General features: G+C 34.2%; 3 protein-coding genes, 2 non-coding genes and 1 pseudogene across 15 annotated transcripts in view; 3 read left to right on the top strand and 3 right to left on the bottom strand.

Annotated features, from left to right (window-relative positions):
• S6kl (ribosomal protein S6 kinase like) overlaps positions 1-5,783 on the bottom strand; it is an 81,379-nt gene extending 75,596 nt beyond the window's left edge. The window contains exons 1-9 of one of the 7 annotated variants that reach the window (XM_076326782.1): positions 4,799-4,809; positions 4,351-4,370; positions 2,931-2,992; positions 2,706-2,800; positions 2,376-2,643; positions 2,218-2,302; positions 2,042-2,149; positions 1,814-1,972; positions 1,642-1,730 (exon numbers count right to left, since the gene is read on the bottom strand). In XM_076326782.1, coding sequence (XP_076182897.1) covers positions 1,642-1,730; positions 1,814-1,972; positions 2,042-2,149; positions 2,218-2,302; positions 2,376-2,643; positions 2,706-2,800; positions 2,931-2,987 — 861 coding nt within the window. In that variant the 5' untranslated portion in view covers positions 2,988-2,992; positions 4,351-4,370; positions 4,799-4,809. Of the gene's footprint in view, positions 1-1,641; positions 1,731-1,813; positions 1,973-2,041; positions 2,150-2,217; positions 2,303-2,375; positions 2,644-2,705; positions 2,801-2,930; positions 2,993-3,348; positions 3,417-3,512; positions 3,543-3,712; positions 4,065-4,350; positions 4,371-4,798 lie in introns of those variants that run through there. The other 6 variants (XM_076326779.1, XM_076326780.1, XM_076326784.1 and 3 more) reach the window with 6 other exon arrangements.
• Trnan-guu (transfer RNA asparagine (anticodon GUU)) lies at positions 860-933 on the top strand. Its single transcript has one exon. It is a non-coding gene; the product is annotated as a tRNA-Asn (tRNA).
• Trnaw-cca (transfer RNA tryptophan (anticodon CCA)) lies at positions 1,317-1,388 on the bottom strand. Its single transcript has one exon. It is a non-coding gene; the product is annotated as a tRNA-Trp (tRNA).
• Positions 4,915-5,789, top strand: LOC143154805 (cytochrome c oxidase subunit 6A1, mitochondrial). The gene is made up of 3 exons (XM_076326796.1): positions 4,915-5,074; positions 5,305-5,456; positions 5,529-5,789. The coding sequence occupies exons 1-3, from the start codon at positions 4,984-4,986 to the stop codon at positions 5,610-5,612; spliced, it is 327 nt and encodes a 108-aa protein (XP_076182911.1). The 5' UTR covers positions 4,915-4,983; the 3' UTR covers positions 5,613-5,789.
• A 322-nt stretch (positions 5,790-6,111) lies between these two features.
• Positions 6,112-22,078, bottom strand: LOC143154796 (uncharacterized). 4 transcript variants are annotated; one of them, XM_076326765.1, is made up of 4 exons: positions 14,766-17,418; positions 14,384-14,502; positions 6,383-11,367; positions 6,112-6,309 (listed from the first exon to the last, which is right to left on the bottom strand). In XM_076326765.1, exons 1-4 carry the CDS (start codon positions 14,877-14,879, stop codon positions 6,293-6,295), a joined length of 5,235 nt encoding a protein of 1,744 aa, XP_076182880.1. In that variant the 5' UTR covers positions 14,880-17,418; the 3' UTR covers positions 6,112-6,292. The 4 variants fall into 4 exon arrangements, with proteins under 4 accessions (XP_076182880.1, XP_076182881.1, XP_076182879.1 ...); XM_076326766.1 differs by lacking the exon at positions 14,766-17,418 and adding an exon at positions 21,034-22,078 and having other exon boundaries at positions 6,112-11,367; XM_076326764.1 differs by having other exon boundaries at positions 6,112-11,367; positions 14,390-14,502; positions 14,766-17,420.
• Positions 18,954-19,390, top strand: LOC143154806 (congested-like trachea protein pseudogene; annotated as a pseudogene). Its single transcript, XR_012994256.1, has 2 exons — positions 18,954-19,125; positions 19,206-19,390. The product of XR_012994256.1 is annotated as a congested-like trachea protein pseudogene (transcript).
• Positions 22,079-22,829: the final 751 nt, after the last annotated feature.

Genomic DNA, 22,829 nt, shown 5'->3' with positions numbered 1-22,829 from the left:
CAAAGGGCGAATGAAAAGCTGGCGTGCGCTCGGGCACGGTTTGTAAACAGTGAGGATACGCGAGGTGAGTGGACCCAGCGAAATGTCAAGGCGCGACGGATTTTGCAACAGAACGGGATACGTCGGTTTCTGCGATTCGAGTCCCCGCATACTTTTACGCAAGATCGACCGACGAAACGTGCCGAGAGTTCGCGGGAATATATATATATATATATATATATATATATATATATATATATATATATACTCGTCGCGAATCGAGCGTATTCGAAACAATTGAAGAAAATCGAACGCGACTTCTCGAATTTCCTTTTCGGTAATCTACCGCCGATTTTGATCGATCCAATTCGTGTTTCAATCGACAAGCGAATACCCAAAGTGTACCTTTAAACTTTAAAGTGTCTCGCGAAATATTCGCCCTCGCACTTTCGCTCGCGGAACTAAGAATCGATTTTCATCGAAATAGAATACTATATACGGTGAAATTTTTCTTTAAAAAGAAAAACTCGAGCGCAATTTCCCCGGTACATCGTTGCACGTCGAGAAGCAAGTCGAATCGCGGAAATACGGATTTTATTGTTTCAATTTTTCATCCGCTATCGCTCTTCGATCTTGGAAAAATAAGATCGTGAGTCGTGGAAGTTTACAACCGATGCGCAATATGTTAATACTCGAAGGTTTGCGCAAACTGTATTAAAAATTTTAATTAAAATATCCACAAGTATAGAATATCGTACAAGATATTTGCGTATAATATTTCAATACCGTTTTCGTGAGATATCAATACGATTAATACATCCGGAGTCGTCGAATTTTTCAGCGAGGTATAAATTCATGAAAAAAACAGCGATTCTCAATTGCCTCCGTGGCGCAATCGGCTAGCGCGTTCGGCTGTTAACCGAGAGGTTGGTGGTTCGAGCCCACCCGGGGGCGATTTATTTTTTACACGCTAAAAGATTAATTTTTTATTTTTATTGTTTCAAACTGGGAAGAAATTTCGTAATATTTATACCGATCTAATTTATTTAGATAATGCTAAAGTAAAAGAACCATGCTTAAGTTACGCAAACCTTAAATTACTTGTGCGATATTATCTCAAGACCGAACAGTCGTATCTCTGCAGACTTAAAAAATATTATCGATTCTGGCTTAACGCGAAAAGTCTACCACCTACTACAAATATCAAGTGTGCAAACTGTATTGAATAATAACGTACGTGAAATATAGTTTTTTTTTCCGACTATTTATTGATGATTATAATTCATTATAGATGGTGAGGTGAAACAAAAATGAAATATAAAAAAAAAAAGGAAGTTTGACCCCGACGTGATTTGAACACGCAACCTTCTGATCTGGAGTCAGACGCGCTACCGTTGCGCCACGGAGTCAGTTACTACAGATTTGCTTCAGCTTACTTATAACCGCAAAATGTGTTTATTTCTAAATAGTAAAATATATGTAACATCCTAGTAATTATTAATTTGTCAATTAAATTTAAATTTATATCCAAATTTACATATTTTATACAATACTCGATATTATATGTTCAGTAGTTTTTGTTTAAAATAGCATATTTTCGTCGTTATGTACCATGGACGTTCGGATATATTTAAAAATTTTTTATATATATATATCACATACCTGATTCGTAAGCATAAAACAAGATAGCACTCCTAATGACCACCAATCTACCTCTTGTCCATAATATTGTCTCTTCAGTATCTCTGGTGCTGAAATAAATTACACGAATCAATACGTACGATTAATACTGCTCTTTAAGCTAATAATACTCGAAAAATATCTCAACATCTACCCATGTATTCTGGTGTTCCGCAAAGTGTATTGGTTCTTTCTGTATGATTTAACCACTTTGCAAGACCAAAATCAATGATTACAGCATGGCCTTCTACATCCAGAAGAACATTTGTTGCTTTTATATCTCTGTGTACTACACCAGCATTGTGCAAAAAGTCTAATGCAACAAAGCGTCATAAATTTTTAGTATATGCTGAACCATCGATTCCAAATAAAACATACTTACCAATAGCTAAAGCAACTTCTGCTACGTATATTTTAACTACATTTTCTGGCAAACAGCCACATTGCTCGATTAGCGAAAATAGTTCTCCGCCGCCAATATAATCAGTTACTGAAATTAATAACTATTGCAAAAAATTCTAATAATAAACAATAATACTATAATGGCGATAAACTTACAAATATATAATGTCTTCCTTCCCTGCCATTTATGAAAACAATCTAATATAAATGGATGGTGACCAACCAGTTTTTGTATAGCAACCTAATATCGAATATTGATTTAAACTATGTTATACCCTAAGTATGCATTCGCTTAATTTTTATAATATACCTACTTCCTGTTTAGCCTGAATTATTCCATTTTCCGCTACTACTTTAGCTTTGCTAATTACTTTTAAAGCAAAAAATTGTCCAGTATCTTGTTTTTGAATTCTATATACTTTTCCATATGCTCCTTTAGCTATCACGTTTAAAAGAGTGTAAGCAGCTTGTAAAGGTACTTGTCTTATTTGAAATTCTGGAAGAAACATTGTTTGAGAGCGTGAAATTGGCCATGATGTTTTTGAAGTGCTCAAACAATCGTACAATGTGCCTTCGCTCCAACTAAAAATTTTACCATTGTTAAATATATATTACGCCAAACATGTAGCAAACTACAGAATTACCTTCTGTGAGAAGCACGAGACCATGATTTAGACTCCTTCTTCGTAGACTGTGTTGATCCAACACAACTTCCACCAATTATGTCACTGAGACTATACTATATAAGAAAAATTAAAGCAACCTTTATAGATGCATATTAATTCATATACAATAACAGATTATTTCTTTGTTTCGTTAACAATGTCGTCCAAACAGTAGAGGTTATAACAATTTTGAGCAATATATACCTGACTAGTATACTTCTGATTATTGTGATAATTCTTTTTAGAAGTAGTATTACCCATTCGATCTGAAAAATTTTACAGTATCTTTAACATTGTCATATTTTAACTTAGTAATGCATAATAAATATTCATTTTGTTCACAATCTTTCATTTAATTTAAATATGTTGCGAAACGCGTAATAAATTCTTCTATACGCTATAAAATTGACATTTAATTATGTTGCAATGATTTATGATTAATATACAGACAATAAAATGATTTATTAGAAAAATCAATTGTTAAATACATATGTATATCTGATCTATCTACATATTTCGTATAGATATAACGAAATTGCTAGTCATGACTAAGAAACAATATTTATTAATTACTTAATAAAATATATTGTATTATATAATGTTAAACATTAATGTTAACTACCCAATGATTATTAAATACCACAAATGTATATAAATAATTTTTAAGTTTCATAAATCATTTGATCGAACTATTTTAAAAAGTTAAGAAAGAAATCAAGGAAACTCGGACACAAACGATACACTGCAAACAGTACTAATCATATTGTTTGTAATAATAATGCGTACTGTTACAACAAATCGATTCTCCTATGTCAATTGAAAAGAAAAACAAAAATAAATATCATCGTATTTCGTGCTGGTATGAGATTTGAATTATTACAAATTAAAATGACGGATGTATTATCACGTGATCTAACATAACACAGATGACGCACGAGGATAGGCCTATCGTTTTATGAATTTTCCCTGATATAAAACTAACGTACCGACGTAAATCAAATTCCAATAATTTCATCGATATTTGCAGTCGATGTGTCTTTTATTGAGGAAAAAAAGATATGACGCGACGAAATTTTACTTTTTGACAGTCTGTGACCAAGTACAATACTCTAAAGAATGAAGTTGTTAGACTACTACGACTACAAAGTTTAACCTACGATTTGGTCAGATTTACACTCGCAACCCCTTTGCAGACAAACGAAACCAATCGATTTTTCCTGCTATTACAAACACTAAATATTCAATTAAACGTATAAAAATATTTCAGAATTTATTCGTATTTATTAATTTAACACATTGCCAATTCTTTCGAGTATTCAATCGTTTTGAATTCTTAGGTTTTAGATTTATTTATTCAAAGTTATCTCAAAAGCCAAATTGAACTTTTAAATTTTCCTCTGAATACATGACATACTGACTGGTAATCGGCAAATTATCAAGAATAATATTGAAACCCTTGAAAAAGAAACATACGAGCGACATCTTCCGAGAAGTGGTACAACTGTTTGAAAGTTACCCAAATAACGATTGAAATTAAAAAAGCAGATGTTGGTTAAGAAAATTTTAGTAACACCATTTAGTGACTAAAATTATAACTATTCCTTTATAAACTTGAATTTCTTACCAATGAAGACACTGCATGTACTACAAAATTAGTTTTAAAAAAATATTCTTTATAAATAGATTATCAATTCAAGCATTAAATTATTATTTATTAAATGTGTATGAATGTGTTATAAGAATAAATGACTATGTTTAACCTACATACGACAAATCGAACTAATCGCTGTAAAATAACATATTCTAATAATTGCTTTACGATATTAAAGCTTAAAATACGTATTAAACTAAGGATTAATCTTCTATTCATTATATACGTGTCACAATATTCTGAAACAATAAATTCTGATACATGCAATCAATATTTTTCATATTTCGTTAAAATGACATATATGCTGTGATTCGAATTTAATAAATAATAATTTATTGATTGAAAAGATAGTTTTAATAAGTTTAAATGACGTCATTTAGCGTTTCAAATATTTAGACTTGCGCGACCACTAAAAGTGTACCGCGTTGGAAAGGAGAGTGAACCTTGGCGTTACACAAATCCACAGAATCCATATCACTAGGTTCAGTTTGCGCACATCGATTGCCGTTCATAGCCTTCATAGCCCTCTGATGGCAAGTGTAAGTACTCGTGTAGTATTTCTATATAATAGAAGAAACAGTTTAGAACTACCGAGTTCAACGTGAAATGGCAAACGTACCGAAGATAGGCCAATTTGGCCATGTTTTCAAGCGAAATATCGTAAAAACTGTGGAACAGCTTAGTCATGGTTCCGAAGGTAAATTATGACAAAATTATATTCATAGTGTATAAAACGTTGCGTCAGAGTATTACAAGAAACTAAATTAATGACAATAGATGCCACTTTTACAATACTTTTTCATTTATAACTCCTATTTATAAGGTATAACGTCCTTATTTACAGAATTTTCGTTATCGTTGATTAAAATATATATTACATAGGTTAGGTTAACGATACATATTACATAAGAGTGATTTCGAGTTTAGATGCCACAAAGTTATGGTGGCGCATAACTTGGTTCGTGGGCTTCCCAACAATAATACTTTCAGGAATTGATTGTTATTTGAGACATCAAAGAGAAAATCATGATGAACGACCAGAATATGCTGCTTACGAATATAGGACAATCCTGAGGAAGGTAGGAGAGAAAACATTCTAAAGACTTATATGAAGTTATGACATAATTCAATTGGTTTGATTTTTTATGCAGCCTTTTCCATGGGGAGATGGTAAACATACACTTTTCCACAGCCCTAAAAGAAACTACATACCTGGTGTCGGTTTTGAAGAGTAACTTCAATTAACAGATTCGTAATCTATTTGACTAAGTAGTTGACTAAATAATTTAAAACTGTAATCAACTAAGTAGTCTATATTCAATAATGTTATGTATAATATACTTTTATCTTGCATTGTAATAGAATTAATAAAAGTAATAAAATGAAATTGATTTCATTTTAACTATTCATAATTGTTCTTAAGAAATTCATTTAATACGTCATACCGTAGAGATTGAATAAAAATGGTTTCCATATAAGCAAATTATTTTAGTAAAATTTAAGTATTTGATAATTAAACTTGCTTACCTTGTAATTATATTTTGTAGATACTTGAAGAGACTGGATTTAAAACTTATTCTTAACATTTAATTGTAATAATTAGCTTAAGTTTTCTATATTTTGCAATGCTTGTACGAAAGGTAATAATTTATAAAATAGTTCTATAAGAAAGAATTGACATTCTTAAAGTCTAGTTCAAAACAGCAACAATGAATACTGTTTAAGAGGACAGAGTCATGATTAAAGCACATTGTATTGGAAGAAGTGAATAGAGAACAACACTGGGAATAATAAGATTATCTCAATTACAAGTATACACTTTTTTCTACTGGTTTACAGTTCTTGTAATGGTCTTGCCAATGTAACTCCGCACATTCTTTAGAGCAGTATTTAGCTTCCAAACAGATTGAACATACTACAGTGCTGGGTTTGCTGCAAAATAAACATATTTTAATTTCTTCTTCTTCAATATTTCCTTCTGTAATGGTTGTAGGTATATTACTACCTTCTCCCATTTTCTCAAATGCTTCAAGTGTAATGCTTCTAATATCTGCAATATATGATATATTTTCATCTATCGAAGAATCATCAATGTCTGCAGCATTACACAATTCAATAACATTATCTGAACTTTTAGATGAAAGTACTGTTAAAGTTTCGCAGTTATTATCCCTCAGTGACGATAATGCACTAGTAGAACAAAATTCTAACTCTTGTGAATGTTGTTCACATTCTTGAGGCTTTTCACTCTTTGTTTCTACTATACTATCTCTAGTTTCACGATCTGTATCGATATCAACAACTGTTACTTGATCGTTAGTAGGGGAAATTTCTACAGTGACTAAGTGTGAATTTGACTGTTGCAATATATCTTTATTAGATTCTTCTGAGTCAGATGCTATTAATGCTTCTTCTTGAACCACACTAGAAACATTTTCATTTGCCTCACCTGATTCGGTTAAATTCTGTTTCTTTATGGTACTTTCTAAATCAACATTTACAACATTTTCTGTTGCATTTTTGTGATTTTTATTATGGTTTGATGTTTGAGTTTCTAAAATTAATGTAAGGAGAGGATGATCTTCCTGTTGAACAGGAAGTGTTTCTTCATCTTGTTTGTTCTTTTGTATTAATTCTTTGTTTAATATCTTTGTTTTTTGCACTTGATCGGGCAATGATATATCCTGCAAATTACTAATTTCTTTCTGAGATTGTTTTTGCACAACTATGACACTTAAATTCTCTTGAAAAGATGTATTACATTGCTCTGTGTTAATTGCTTTAGATTGTTCTGATTTAGCTTGAGATATACCAACTCGACAGTGTACTCCATTCCCTTCTACAGTAATTTGTAATTCTTTTGGAATATCGGTACTAATATTTGTAAGTAAATTCTTTTCAGACACATTTGCTTGACATTTATTTTGTAAAAGATTTATTTCATAGTTTTTCATAGTTTTTTCCACTAAGTGTTTCAAAACTGTTTCAAAATGAAGTATTGATGATCTTTCTAAATTAATGTTTTGCCACTGCTCTGAGGTAAATTCTTGTCCTAACCATGTGATACAACTAAAGTAAAAGTTTACATGTTTCAGTAACATAATTTTTTGAATATCGGAGAGATATTTCAATATATCAAACTGCATTGCTGTTGATTCTAATGAGACTTGTGTAGTTTTACCTTTTTTCTGTGTAGAAACTATTGGTTTTTGTTTAGTTTTTGAGGAATAAATGTTTTGTTCATATTGAGGCAATCCTTTTTGTTCTAATGCAAAGTTTTGAGCTATGTTCTTTTGTGCTTGTAGATGAACTTTTTGATACATCTGGGCATTTTGTTGTATATTTTTTGGTATTAGCTGAGGTGGTGTATTTGTTACAATCATATCTCCTACAGTTTGTGGTATATAACTTATTACTGGTACAATTTGCTGTACACTTTGAGATAATTGTTGTCCAGTTTGCGATTGAGTAGATTCTTGAATCTTATCAAAAACCTGTTGAGTATGTCCTGTCTTTTGCAATTGTTGGCTCATAGGTATTGGCTGCATTGTATGTGCTGAATTAATATTTTGCTGTTGAATCATATGCGCTCGATTAATGTTTTGTTGCTGAAACATGTGCCCGGAATTAATATTTCGTTGTTGGATCGTACGTTTCGGATTAATACTTTTTTGCTGAAATGGGTGTGCCAGATTGGTATTTTGCTTCTGGATCGTGTATGCTGAATTAATATTTTGTTGCTGCATTGTGTGCGTCGAATTAATGTTTTGTTGAGCCTTATGATTGAGAACAGGCGCATTTACAGCATAAAATGTATTCATCTGAGGTACATAAACGCCTTGTGCAACATATTGTTGATTAAAATATGTGTTTGTTATTGGTGCATAAACATGTTGTTTTCCTGGTTGATTTATACCAATGGATGAATGTGGAACTTGCAAGGGACTACCCTGTGAAGTATGAACATTTCTTACTGGGCTTTGTCTACTCAAATATGTGTGTGAAGTTTTCTGTTGTAAAAGTGGTCTCTGCATTGGCATTCTATAGTTCATTTGTTGAAGATTCAATAGTGGGTTAAGAGTGGAATTCGTTAATATATTATTTTGAATAAGATCATTTTGTGTTTGTAAGCCAACTTTTTCTTGGATGTTTTGATGAGATTGTTTACAAGTAACATTTATAGATGCTTGATTTAAATTTGAAGAATATTGATTTTGCATAGTAGTTACAGGAAGTGAATTTTGTGATCTAGTTTGTATAGATGTAGTATATACACCTTGTAATATTCGAGCATTCTGATACATATTTTGATTTAAAGATGTCTTACCCAACACTACCGGAACATGATTTTCGTCACTTAAGCGTGTCAAATACATGGACTTGAGTGATGGTGTATAAGAAAATAATTCCTGTAGAGACAATTGTTGCGTTTCAGTCATTACCTTGTTAAGTCTTTTTAACACTCCATGAATAAGATCTACATAATTCGTAATGTGGAATACACTTTTCAATTGTTCAAATTCTGAATGCAGTAATTTATCATAATGTGAACTGGAAACGTGAGGAGACGCACGTATACTTTGAATTATAGTGTACATCCTCTGCAAAATAGTGCGGACAAATTCCGGATCATGTACATTAATTTTCTCTATATTATCAGATGATATTTTAATGGAAGCTGATGTAGATTCCGATGCAACAATGCTAGATACAGGTACTGTCTGTGTCTGAAGAGCAGCTGAAGATGTTGGAATACTAATAGAAGAGTTCAAAGAATTATTTGACATTGTTATTGTATTTGTGCATAGAGGATTTGGAACAGTAGATACAACAGAATGTACAGGCGTGGGACACCATCTAGAACCTAATTCTGCACTAGATAATACTCTTAATCTAGCTTGAGGAACTTTATTTGACTGAGTAACTATCTGTTCTGTGGTATGGTTCTGTAATACTGTTTTGTTTGCGTCGTCCGGCGCATTGCATATATTGTTATTTATTGAAATAGCTTCAATATCTTTCTTTATGCCAGCAGATATTGCTGGACCTTTTAAATTTATATTACTACCTTTCTTGATATTATTTGATAGATTTTCTTTATCTTTATCATTTTTATTACAGCTTGATATTAGCTCTGTAAATATTTTCAAATTCGAATTTTCATCAGTATCTTCTACAATAGTGTTTTGATTTTCATCTCTTATAACATTTTCCTGAATGCTAACAACATTTCCATTTGATGTAATCTGACAAGTTTCATTGAAGAACATTTGAATAAGTTCATTAAAAATTTTTGTATGTAAATCATTTTCTTGAGATTTTGGAATATTATCAGTTGTAGTTACTTGAGTATCATAATCTACATTGCATGTTTCTAGGGTAGTACAAGGTAAAGGAATTGTGTTATTATCTGTTCCTGTTTTTGTTACAGGAACATTGACTTCTTGTCTCTCAATTGCTTGGAATGTTTCTGCACCATCCATTATAGTTATGGTTTTTGTAACATCTTTAGTTATATCTACTTGAGCATTGCATGTTTTTGGGATAACGCAAGGTATTATATTAGTAGTTATACCTGTTTCTGTAGAATTTGTTGTAGTTGTAGCTTGTACAATGTCACTCTCATCAAAAATACTGATTAATTTCTCTTGAATTATTTCTTTTCGATTTATTTGAACACTATCTGCTTTGCATTTACTATTCTGCAATTTATTGCTTTCTTGATTAATAGTTTTAATATTTCCATCCGTGTTAACTTCTGATTCATTGGTTTTGTCAAGTTTCATAAATTCTATTGACTCTTTAATCTTCTTAGATGCATCCTCATTGAATTCATCTTGCATTGTTGAATCAGGTACAGCTTTTTGAATATCCTTTAAAATTTCTACGCCATTGGTAACATTTCCTTCAGTACTAGATAATCCAGAATCACAAGAGTCAATAGAATCTTTTTTTCTCCTCCTTTTAAATCTATTTTTCAAAATATCTTGCTCTTGCTCATCTTCGCTAAAACTTATAGATTCCCCAAAATATATTCGAAACTTACTTTTTAAATTTTTCTTCTTTTTTTTCTTAATTTCTTTAATTTCATCAACAGTTGTGCAAATTTTTTTCGCTTTCTGTACAAAATCTAAGGCTATCGATTCATGTAACCTTTCTTTTTGGATATTTTCATCTACGATTACTATATTGGTATTATTGAGTGCTACAGTACTTTTTTGTGGAACATTTGCTGATGTAATTTCCCTTACATTACCCTTTCGTGTGGCAAATTTGATTTTACTTGATATAGAATCTGCTTTAATATTCACAGCTTTTTCATTAGTATCTAATATTTTACTAATATTTAATTTAGCAGAATTAATTTTTTTCAGATTAGAAAAATTTAAATTAAGTTTTATGCAATTTCTTTTATCTTGAACTGGTACATGATCTATATCACTGTCCACATTATCAGAGATCAAATCAGGAGTTTTGTGTACTAGACGATTGCATTCATTACCAATGTGTGTTAGTTGGTCTTCACTTTGATTGTATGTGAATTTTTTATTTGGAGGTAAATTTTTACTGTTTTTGTGGCTCCTGACATGTAAGTCAAATGTGGTATCCACAGACACAATTACAGGGCCTCTCTTACTTATTGGCTTTTCAGGTATACTCATTTTTGTAGAAACAATTTTGTCTAATTGCTTTAAAGCTTTATTTAAAGGATGCAGTGTCGGCGATCTATTATTTCCTAATCTATAATTTCTGCTTGATATAAGGGAGTCTTGGAGGCTGTTCATTAGCACACCTTGACATGCCTTTAGTTCTTCTGTTTCTTCATATCGTTTATTCTCTTCTTCAGCACCGATTTCCGTCGTGTCAGGTTGCTGTGCATCCTTGTCCTCCTGTCGCGAATAATGTCCGGGGGATGTAATTTGAGTTCTGCAAACGGTTGAGATCTTACTAGATGCTTCCTCATCTTTTTCTAACGATATCTTCCTCGACCTAAAACGCAAATTTGGTACATTAAAGTATCAGCCCAATTATAAATATGAAAAATAAATAATAATACGGTTTAAAACGTGTTTGTCCTCTTTTTAAATACTGATGTATTAAATTAAGAATCTTACGCGAATTTTAAATTTAAACATCGGCAATAATATAGTTTTACTTGAAACTGAATTTTAAACGAATTATACTATTAATTTACACTTCTAATGTTACACAAATTCTTCTTTTGTACAATCTTGAAACAGATACGTAACAAACACACTAGACAATATTTATCGTATGTTTCCATGAGTCTTTGCGTGCAATTTGAGGATCGCTCGTAGTCTATAGTTATCAGAGCTAACTACGTCTTACTTTGACTCTACTAAAGTAACATATGAGGTATATAAACATTACAAACTATTTTCGGATCAGGTAAAGTCAATTGCATCGATCGATAAGAATCGTTTATCCATAAAACAAAAAACGCGATAGACTGTCATTCCGATGAAGAACTTTTTCTAATAATTCAATAACACTTCTTGTAAAAGAAAATTTTTCTATTCTGTTATCTCTTTCTCAAAAAAGCATCACGCTTTATCAGCAATATTCCAACCGAACAGTCTGATGAACTGCAACACGTACTGTTCATCAAACAATGAGCAGACGTGAATTATCTACTCTGTGCATGATTCATTCCATCCTCTTATTATTTTGTACATAAACTGATCACAACGAAATGTACGCTATGAGCGAATGAATCATATTTATCTACAACACGTTCAACATTATGCGGATTATAAGTACCGCCTTTGAAGAAGCGTAACTGCAAATGTTATACAATGCTCTTAAATCGACCAAGGAAAGATAATAAAATATCTGTCTTTTCGCAATTATGTTGATACTCTTAGTCGAAAAAAATGACTTGTATCGTATCCCGATTGCGTGAGTATTGTCTTAAAAATTAAATACGACCGGATAATTAACTTTGGGGACACAGTATCATTTAATCCACTAACTTCAGAAATAAATGATCAAAATAGTTCGAAGAAAATTCGCTATTCGTGTAGTTATGTAGAGTTAAACGTTAGAGGGTTATCCAAAAATGAGATATTTGGCTTAAGAATAATCTAACTTATCGTATAGTTATAGAAACGTTTGATACGCAGTATTCGCCTTTTTAAAAGAAAAACTTGGCCACTCAATGTGGTTACACCTTTAATACCTGCAAATTTAAGTGAAACATAGGGGAACGTTATCTATACCGGAATCATACTGGAAAATTCTGATCTCGTTATCGTTTATACTTCAGGGGTAGAGTCTTAATCTAAACGCGTGCATTCCAAATGCAAGGACGAGTTACGAAAATCGTGAGAAAAATATTCGAACACGGATCGAGGTAACATAGTTACCCGTTATAAAGTAATACCGCGTGGATCGTATAATAATGGCGTTCTGATCGCTGTGGTCCTGCGAATAACGTGACTCAGGCACTTGCTCCGAACACGACCTTTAACTGTTGAAAAAAAAACAAAATTCGTCATTGATTTTTGTGACTTTCTTTTTCCACTTTCACAAACGAACGCGTGTTCGGCGATGATCATAAGATAGTGTAGAAATAATACTATCCTGTATTGTATGTCAATTATTGAAAACTCACCGCAAATAAGTTAAGTACACAAAGAATATATTTGAGCTCAAATGGTTCCAACTTTTTTCGTAAGTTTTAGAAATATTTAAAAACGAATGGTGCGGATTCAACAATCGTTTCGAGCGTGTTTTAATTAGTGTATTGTACACGAGAGATCACAAACATTGCTCCAAGGTCACCAGCTCCGCGCCAACCATGACGCCCACTGAGAAGGACTCATCTTGGTTGGTGCGGTATTGGTGACGCCGCGACAACTTTTATGATCGTCGGTGTACATGTGAAAACAGGGCACGTGACATCATGCCTCGAAATTCAGACCCCACAGCCAGGATATACGAACTCAGTTTAATCAAGTATTGTAATATATTGCATCCCAATCTACTAACCAATGTTTAAAGACTGGTTTAAAGACTGGTTTCGTACTGTAAAAGTGGTGACATTTTCGATCCAAATAATGTAATAATAATTTAATAATAATCAGAATCAAAATAATTGATAAAAATCACTGGCCAATCGTTGTTTTGTACAAATATGCGCGCGCGAGAAATGGTCATGAACGGCCAACTGAGCTTAACCAGATTATAAGTGCATAACGAAATGATTCCTGTAAAAGATTACCGTGATCGGATAACGGGAAAGTATACCGCACAAACCTTGATGTTGAACATATAAACTCCATAAGCGCGGGTCCAGGGATGCTTCAAATGGTGTACCAAATTTCTTCACCTACTTAGCATTATTTTTATATCTAGTGGTGTGAAAATGACCTTTCTATACCTCGTTAGGACGAAAGGTGCATCATGGTTGCACAAAGTATTTGACGATACAATTCGGAAGATAAGATATTGCTCAGTAATAATGATATGTGATCAATGATAACATTATCTGCTAAGTATGAAATTCGAAGGGGAGAAGCAAAGATGCAGTGTACAGAGAGAAATGTATTGTAAACAATCTATGCAACTTTTGGAGTCAGTTAAATATCGATATGTCATTTACAAGAAAATTTGACTATACGGATAACAGATCCAAACACCGACATTTATTATATACCATTCAATGGTACGGACCAAATTATTGGCAGTCGATGAGACGAAACACGTTTCAAATTTGTTTCCGACAAGTTGAATAACACGTAACGTATCAACCTAAACAACCGAGCGCGTTCAAATTTTTCGAACGAACCTCTCGTTGAAAAGAGATTGCGGCATATTTGAACGAAAAGAGAACAAAAAGCTAAGGAAATAAGTTCAACGATCCACAAAAAGTACGGAACAAAGTGCTCCCATCCTTCGTATGCGAAACGAATCTCGATATCGCGAACACGATACTTTTCATTATCGACACCAATGAGTGACACCTCGAGAATTGTAAACTTACCCATACCTCCTGTTTGTTGGTTGTTGCGTAAGAATTACGCGTGGTTTCGTCGCTAGTTGGATCAAGCCTCGGCGTACCTGTCTCCGCGATAGTCCAAGATTTTGAAGGTCCGTTTTCAGCTGAAACAATCGCCACCGTATTTTAGGGTTAGATTTCAACGGCATACTTGACCGTGTTCAATGTATCACAAACACGTACGAAACTCACGAGGGGAAGGATAAAAACAAACGTTTCTCGCGTTATGATCGTGTTTACGTTGCATTCGTTTGTTTTCGCCCGGCGACGCGCATTTCCCTCGCAACGGCGAACCTCGATTACAAACACGAAAATTCGTTTCTTTTTGTCTCACGTGAAGACGTTCAATCGTGCAAATGAATCCCACCTTTTGCAGCAATTCGCAGCGACGAACAGGTCCGAGGTCGCGAAGCCACCCTTTCAACAGAAGATTGCTGAAGCACTTTGGTACAACGGATTCCGTTCGCGTGTTCTCCGGCATCGCAGCGACGGCAACTCTAACTTTCCTGTCCCCCGTGTTGTCTTCGAACGTTTCGTGAGAATGGACGCGATCCGATTGCGGTCTCGCGATGATAAACACGAGGTTGAGAAACGCGTGTACACGTGCACGCGTTCCCGAAACATTCGGTTAACAACAACGCGACGATCAACGACAAATTCATACGACGATCGATCGGGCCACGAATTATGAGAAACTCCTTGTGTCCACCACTATTTTTGGTGTGTCGGTGTTGTCGACCGTTACCAACCTTTCCACGAAGGACCTTCTAAAACTTCTCTTTCTTACCAGCCACCGCCCCCCTCCTCTCCCACTCTTATTCTCCGAAACGTCCTTTGTTCGGAACGCGCAACGCGACGCAGTGACGGATCAAAGGTTGGAGGTGATTAAGAAAATAAAACGAAGATAAAAGTGAAATTAATATAGTAATCCCGCCTTAACGCGATCGATGCACGATCGAATGACCGTGCTCGTACGTTACGAGCAGAAACCGACCGTTTGATGTTGGATACGTCGTTGAATTTTTAGACGCTTTACTGTATCAGGGATTCGACTTGGTCTGGTATATTTCGAAACCAATTCCGTAATTCTGACTGGGAGAGTGTCTCTTTTTGTCGAAAGCTTTTCGAGTTCGGTCTCGTGAAATTTTCTGCATTCAGAGAACGAATGTAGTTCAGCGATAAGTGATCGACATTTTGTAGGATATCAATCGAGATGGAAGCAGCGTTTAAGAATTTTGTAAACGACAAATATTACACATTTTAATCTTCTTTAAAGATTGTGTCTTGACGTATTAAATACAAAATTTGCAACAACGAAATATATCAGTCTCTTTTCTACTGTTAAAATATTTTAATCCAAAATAGTTTCCCAGAATTGCTTTCACTAGACGTAAGGAATTTCTTCTTTACAGCATATCATTCGTTACTTGTATATACACTCCGTATATTTGCACCCTGTGCCGCAGATGTCATTGTTCCCTTTCACCGTAACATTCTCATATTTACATTCAACACGAATGTTGCATTATTGGACAAAATTCTTTCAGAATTTTTCAGAATTTACGAGTGGTTCGTCGCTACGCGTCAACAATCAGTTTCTATGTAATACACTCTGTTTGTGACGTAGTTTTTCTTCGTTGTCATATATTCCTCATCTTCTCGTTTCTTTGATGATCATCGATTTAAAACCGATCTCTTCCTTTACGTAAAGCAGCAAAATATTTCCCCTTGTTGTACAAGAAATGCAAGCGAAAAACATTGAGACTGCATCAAGGAAACGTTCGATGTCGGTTCACGCCAGTTGCTCGCACTTCTATCTCCAAAGTTATCACTGGTCCAAAGGCCCGACTTACACTGAATCCGACGAACTCCCAGCAGCTATTTATATAGGAGAGTGGCGTCATCGTTACAACGAACTCTTGATTCGACGAGGATTTTTTTTTATCTACATTCACCAATTGCCTCACCATGTGGACACTCGTGTATCCAGATAAACCAATGATGATCACATGTTGCTGTAAATTTCTTTACCCGAGATATTTATATTTTGATCGAACTGCGTAATTATGGTAGATAATAAAATAGTGACTACCGATGCGTGCGTAGAGCTTCCATTGGTCAACTTATATACACGGGATGTATTCATTTTGCCATTTAGTCAGGACTCGCCGCCATAATGAATCAATTAGAATGGAGAAAACGCGGTACCGACAAAAGAACACAATTAAAACAATGTGAACCGACTTATCGGTAAGTCCGATGCAACCAATTCGATACTTATTGCGTAGAATGGAAAAAAATCGTAACCGACTTGGGAACGCTATTTGCAATAACTCGTTCCAATAACTGAATTCATAATATTTAACAGTATATAACGTTAGAGCGGTTTACTCGATATGATTCCATTCCGCGTAATATTTGTCGGTTAAAACATGGTATCGTGTAAAAAGAATGCGTCTTCTCATAAAAACAACAAATATATTATCAATAGAAGATTAGAGTATCGGTAATGATTTGCGAAGTAGGAGTTACACGCACAATAAGCAACGTGTTGTTAATTGTCTAATTTGTCATTCGCAATTACCAAAATGTCTTCTTTTTGATGATTATTAATCGCTTGAGGAACAGAGTCGAAAAAATGTGATAGTGCAAAAGCATATAACGAGGTACGGAAATAATGGAAACCATTTATCGCTCGCAATACGAAACGATCCGAGTAATCTAAGAAGAAAAAAGAAACAGTTGATACGATGGCAGAAATGGATTTGATTTTGCTTACTATGCACTGGCACTATCTTGGTCGGGAGCACAATTTATCGAATGTTGTATATAAATGTTAATTAACGTACTCGCAAGTAATGAGGCTACTTGTGACAACGAGCAATAGTAGAATCAGTTTAGACTTGAAATTATGTGACTGTAACTTTTGCTTTCGACCGACTGATGTACGAATAAATAGTAAAAAAACAAACCATTGTTACCGTATTATGTCTTTTCGAAGCCAAAAGCTTTTGTAAACAATATTTCTTCCAATTGGTTAAAAGAACGAAAATATTCGATGCGGCCTAAATTAAAGGACCACCTTGTATATTAGCATGGGATACAACACGACGATGAGCGTGACTTCACGAACGATCCGCTTCATCGTGAAAAAGTTACAAAATGGTAACCGTTATAAGGAAACCATCTGCAAGCAATTACTTTTCGAGAAAGACGACGGTAGAGTTTACAGAGGGTGGTGGATCCGAACGTAAGGGTCAAAAAACGATTAAAAGAACAACACTTCAACGTCATTCAAAATAAACCCTTTTAAGAATCTCTAGTATCCTGACGTTCAAAAAGTTAGTCAAACAACAACGCACCGCAACAGACGAACGAGGGAACGCTTTAATATATTTGCTTAATAAGTAGTAGAAAAATTATTTCTCAACTATTTTTTCTTTCCTGCAGTAACTCAAGTTTAAGGAATAGAAATATCCCCTTCCCCTAAATATCAGCCCTCTAATGCTATTTTTTTATTATTATTGGATACATGTCTGAACACACGTTATAAGTGTTCGTATCATGAAAAAGGGGCAAGATTTTATCGACGAACTCGAATAGAGATAATTTGCATCCCCCGGTAGATATTGTTCCTTTGAAATTCTCTAAACTTAAGGATACTCGTATAAATCGCTGTATATAAAGATGGATGACTCGTCTACGATGTCAGTGGACGTTAAATATTTCACTTGAAATCAGTTGTGTCAAGAAACTACAAAAATCCAAGAATCTTTCATAAAAATAAGGATAAAATTTTCGAGAATATTTCACATGACAATACGTACCGGTTTTTTTTTTTAAATATTAAAAAATAACCCGAAAACCGAGAGGCACGGTTCCACCTCGGAATTAGATCAAACAATGGAAGAATTGTTCCTGTGTGTCAAATAAATAAACTGTATGGTGTACGTGATCGTTGATCGGTATTATGTTACACTTGAACGATTGACGAATTCCAGGAACGCGATCGAGTACGTTCCAGGCCAGAAAAGTAAACGTTACAAGATGAGAAGTACTAATAAAAGGTTTATATTTTTTTTTTTTCAGAAACATTCACAGGTTGCAATACGAGAAGTTAATGTTTTTTCCTCGGGAAGCGTTCACCTTTCGAGTTCGAATAAAAAAAGTAGAATTGCTTTAAGATTTTGTTCTTAAGAAAGGTATAAATCTCATCAGTTTGAAACTTACGAAAAAGAATTCCTTTTTTAAGGTTTATTTATCGTAGATAAATATTTTGTTTAGAATATCTGATTTGATATTGACGGATATCGACGCTCCTAGCCTGTTCTATAGTATGTACAACATTCTTTTGGTAAACAGAGTTACGATATTGTTTACTTTCTTTCATCGACCAGTAACCTTTAAGGTCTGTGTACATTACAGACAATTAATCTAGACATTGTGTGTACAACCGAGACATAAATTAAGCTTTTAACGTTCCGTTAAAAATACAAATTATACTCTATTTTCTCAATTGTTCCTCGCTTTCGGTGGAACCACAGTTTTTAACCTCGTTCGTCAATGACGTTGAATCAAACAATACTCGTGGAATGTAATAAACATGAATTCGTAACCACGAAACGAAAATACACGAGTCGAATCTTAATACTTCAGAGTTCACAAAATGCAATAAACCCAACCGCAGCTTACGATGTCCGAGAAGACACCGGCGCAGGATTTTATAGGTAGTTATAATCTAGTAACCTCTGTGAAAAAAAATATTGTAAACGAAAGTTAAAATTTTATTTAAATATTCTAATTGCAGCCGGAGGTATCGATGGACTACTTAACGTGGTATCTGGGCATCCATTAGAAACAATTAAGGTTCGATTGCAAACGATGCCGTATATATACAAAGGTACATGGGACACAACTAAGAAAATTGTTCTGCAAGAAGGACCCTTTGGTTTGTACAAGGTACACATTTTAATTGGCCAACAGATTCACTAAAAATAGTTCATTTTAACATTATGCATTGGACCAATGCTATGGAAGAAATGTACTAACGAAAGATGAACGGTTTTAAGGGGAAAAAAATAACGCAACAAAATATGAAGTTCAACTATCATCTTTCTTCTAATGTTTAATGGAAAAAATACTTTCTTTTTAATGGAATAATATATTGGAATAAAACGATAACTTCGGTTATATTAATGTTTCTTTAATTATCGAGATATTATAATTTGAACTGTCATCGTAATACATTCGTTATTCGTTAGTTTTGTTTTGATTGAAATGGTGTGCAGGAGAACGCGAATGACATTGAAAGAACAACATTCTGTATTCCTTCGTATTCTCGAGACATCAGTATACAGCTCTAAAGAATATTGTGAAATTGATGTTAACGCACGGAAAAATTAGTTACATGTGCAGATTATTCAACACTAACTTTTCAAAAAATTTTAACTTCCTCGTTGCAAGTTTTAATTGCAATATTTCGATAATTGAAGAAAAATATCAATGCATTTAAAATCACTGTATAGAAATGTTAATATGTTAAAGATACGCTAATGATTGCGATATTTACGAAAAAAAATGACGTTTATTTTTTGTTAAAATATTTTTCTCTTTGCATAAAGTTCCATGAAAAGACGTTTGAAGTACGCGCACACTAATCTTGTCCCTTTCATAATTCAACAAACCTTGTCGCGAAACTTTTATATCGTATACATCAGATACTTGCGAATAAATCAATAATAATATTATTAATACAACAAGACTAGCATGTACTGTACCGACTAAATGCTCGTACAAACGTAAAACACGGTCGCTTCGAAATTATTACATATATATTTACCAACAAAAACATGCCGTCTATTAGGTACTGTCGTAAACACCAACTACACTAATAAAAGAATCCATATACCTGCTACCTCGATTTGTTTTTATAGCACTTTCTCGGTTATTCTAACAAGAGACAATTATTCATCTTACTAACATAAGAACTTTGCTACATTTATTTCACGCTATTTTTATACTTTAAAGGAGAAACAACTCTATTTATATATGCATTTATAACTTACAAATTACAAAAGATATAGAAAAAAGATTTGAATAAGTGTTGTACCGTTTTCAAGACCTATATATCTGTAGAAAAAGATTTTGGAAAAAATGTTTTTTGTTTTTAAATTGTTTCGGTATTAGTGGTTGTCATAATCGATAATCCTTAAGTATCATCAACGATAAACTTTGTTTACTTTTTTCGCCATTGAGAAACATTTATTACACGTGTAAAACAACGATTACAGATCATATCATTAATAAAGACAAATATAAGAGTACAAAGTTTAGATATTGCATCGTATATAAGATCGAAGAAATCCCCATTCTCTTCGAGAAGTGCACCAAATATTATGGATGTATATACACGTCGGACACACAATTGCACAAATACGTACACTATTTTACAACCACTTCCTAAAAACACTTCGAAAAGCAATCCTTAATCCTTTTTTCGATCGATCTCGAGATAATCGTAATCGTTTCGAAAAATGTTACGCGACACCGGTCCTTGCGTTAACCTTACAACACCTCGCGCTATTCGCATCGATTTTGTCATCGAAAATTCGACATTGCTCAATTAAAACAAATACCTTGTACAAGTAATGGCTGCATCTTCTACATATGCCTAACGTTTGCAGTTGGATCTTTTTTTCTATCCATGGTAACGAATATCTCAATAACCATACAATCCTGCGCTTCGGTTTATCGACTCTGTTATTAAAACAACACGGTTGTTGTACTCTCATGTTCGCGTCACGACACGTGCTTTTTTTATTCGCGTCACGTTCAACGATCGTTACGGACATTTTGACACTACCTGTTGCTTTGCGGGTTCTCTCGTAGACTGACTACTTGGCTGAACTTGGAACCCCTTATAACTGGTGGGGATGGATGCTCTGTAGGTAACAGACCGCTACTCTACGGTTCCTAATTGGTCACATTTTTGTCACGTTGGCAATAAGCGAATAGACACGCGAGACGGGATCAGTCCAAAGAATGTGCGAGCTTGTTTATCTGTTTCTCATCCCGTATCCAAGAACGCTGACCAAATCTTTGTATCGCGTTACAATCGTGTTTCCATTTCGCACACGAAGCTCGATTACGATAATCGCTGCATTTACTTGCCTGTTGCATAGAAATGCCAAGGAACAACGCAAATAAAATTTCTTCGCTTTCAACGAGTCCGAATTAAACGTACACCTGTTTTCGTACCGTAGGAGCCAGCTGTGTAGAGTCCTTGGAGATCCTCCAAGGGTGGTTAATTAACGGAACGATATTCAGAATGACGGTCAAAGTAAAAAACTTTCCTTCTAACGTTCAGATGTTTCGATTTAAGAAGTTTCTCAAAGCTCGAAACGATCGAAAACTATTTACGATTATTTACACTAAACGTGTGAAACGAGATTGTGGTTCGTTCGAAGATTGGTGAACCAATGAAAAATATTGCGACAGTAAAATCCCGAAAGGGATGAGAATTACGATCCGATACGATTAAATGCTCTTATCGTATGAAATTGCATTTACTCGAGCAATCTATGTACAATGTTCCAAAATTATTTCGTCGTCCAGTCAACTTTCTTTCTTTTTCTGTAATAATTTTCACGCATCGTACCGAGCGATTGGTGCAATAAATGTAATACGATCATCGGAAGTTTCGCGTCTTTTTGATCATCTTCCGGCAGGAATCTTACCAAAGTTTCCCAAAGTCGACTCGCGTCCACACGGTGGCCCTGAAAGTGCGATCGAACGTTAAATAAAATTTAATCGACGCGTCGAATTCGTGCCCGTATCGAACGTTTACCGGAAATAAACTTCGATGGAAATGTAAATTCGCGAGTAACGTTTGACATCGTTGGGAATATTGAAAAATTATAGTCACGTGTTTCTTTTAATATTTTCAACGTTTTAAATACACGAGACACGGCTCGTAATTTGTAACTACGTTCTTCTGGAGTATAATATCGCCGGTTTTAACGGTTGTACCGATGTGCGCCATTTTCTCGGATTGGGATTCGGTAAGGAGCTCGTTTCGAAACCTGATCAAAAAAGGCTGATCGACGCGCAAATGTTTCTAGCCGGGATGTTCATGGATGCCATCCTAGGCCCGACGGAACGAATCGAGTGTTTACTATAGGTACAGATAAGAACTCTCATCGCTTCGTCTAGCAATAAAAATAAATATAAAAATGAATTACACTTTCAAATATCGATCGTCGTCGTCGATTTATCATTGAAAAACTTAATCGTAACACCACGTCAGTACCGCTCTTAGTACAGATTAAACGGGGCACCTTTTTTATTCTTAGTTCCACATTTTATAAAAAAATTAATCAATACAATCGTACCAGTCGAGGCGTTCAATTTTTGTTCAACGTTCCATTGCAAC

The sequence above is a fragment of the Ptiloglossa arizonensis genome, chromosome 2 (genome assembly GCF_051014685.1).
Source record: "Ptiloglossa arizonensis isolate GNS036 chromosome 2, iyPtiAriz1_principal, whole genome shotgun sequence".
In the NCBI taxonomy this organism is placed as follows: domain Eukaryota; kingdom Metazoa; phylum Arthropoda; class Insecta; order Hymenoptera; family Colletidae; genus Ptiloglossa; species Ptiloglossa arizonensis.
The sequence above is the reverse complement of the archived record's forward strand: the minus strand, read 5'-3'. Positions and strand labels throughout refer to the sequence as shown.

What these genes read in the sequence shown, in the direction of transcription:
- LOC143154805 (XM_076326796.1), top strand. Translation starts at nt 4,984, where the DNA reads ATGGCAAACGTACCGAAGATAGGCCAATTTGGCCATGTTTTCAAGCGA. An exon ending in GCTTAGTCATGGTTCCGAAG is followed by an intron (nt 5,075 to 5,304) that starts GTAAATTATGAC and finishes TTTCGAGTTTAG; the next exon opens with ATGCCACAAAGTTATGGTGG. An exon ending in ATAGGACAATCCTGAGGAAG is followed by an intron (nt 5,457 to 5,528) that starts GTAGGAGAGAAA and finishes TTTTTTATGCAG; the next exon opens with CCTTTTCCATGGGGAGATGG.
- LOC143154796 (XM_076326766.1), bottom strand. Translation starts at nt 21,249, where the DNA reads ATGTCCGTAACGATCGTTGAACGTGACGCGAATAAAAAAAGCACGTGT. An exon ending in GCAGCCATTACTTGTACAAG is followed by an intron (nt 14,503 to 21,033) that starts GTATTTGTTTTA and finishes CGATTGTTTCAG; the next exon opens with CTGAAAACGGACCTTCAAAA. An exon ending in CCAACAAACAGGAGGTATGG is followed by an intron (nt 11,368 to 14,383) that starts GTAAGTTTACAA and finishes TTTGCGTTTTAG; the next exon opens with GTCGAGGAAGATATCGTTAG.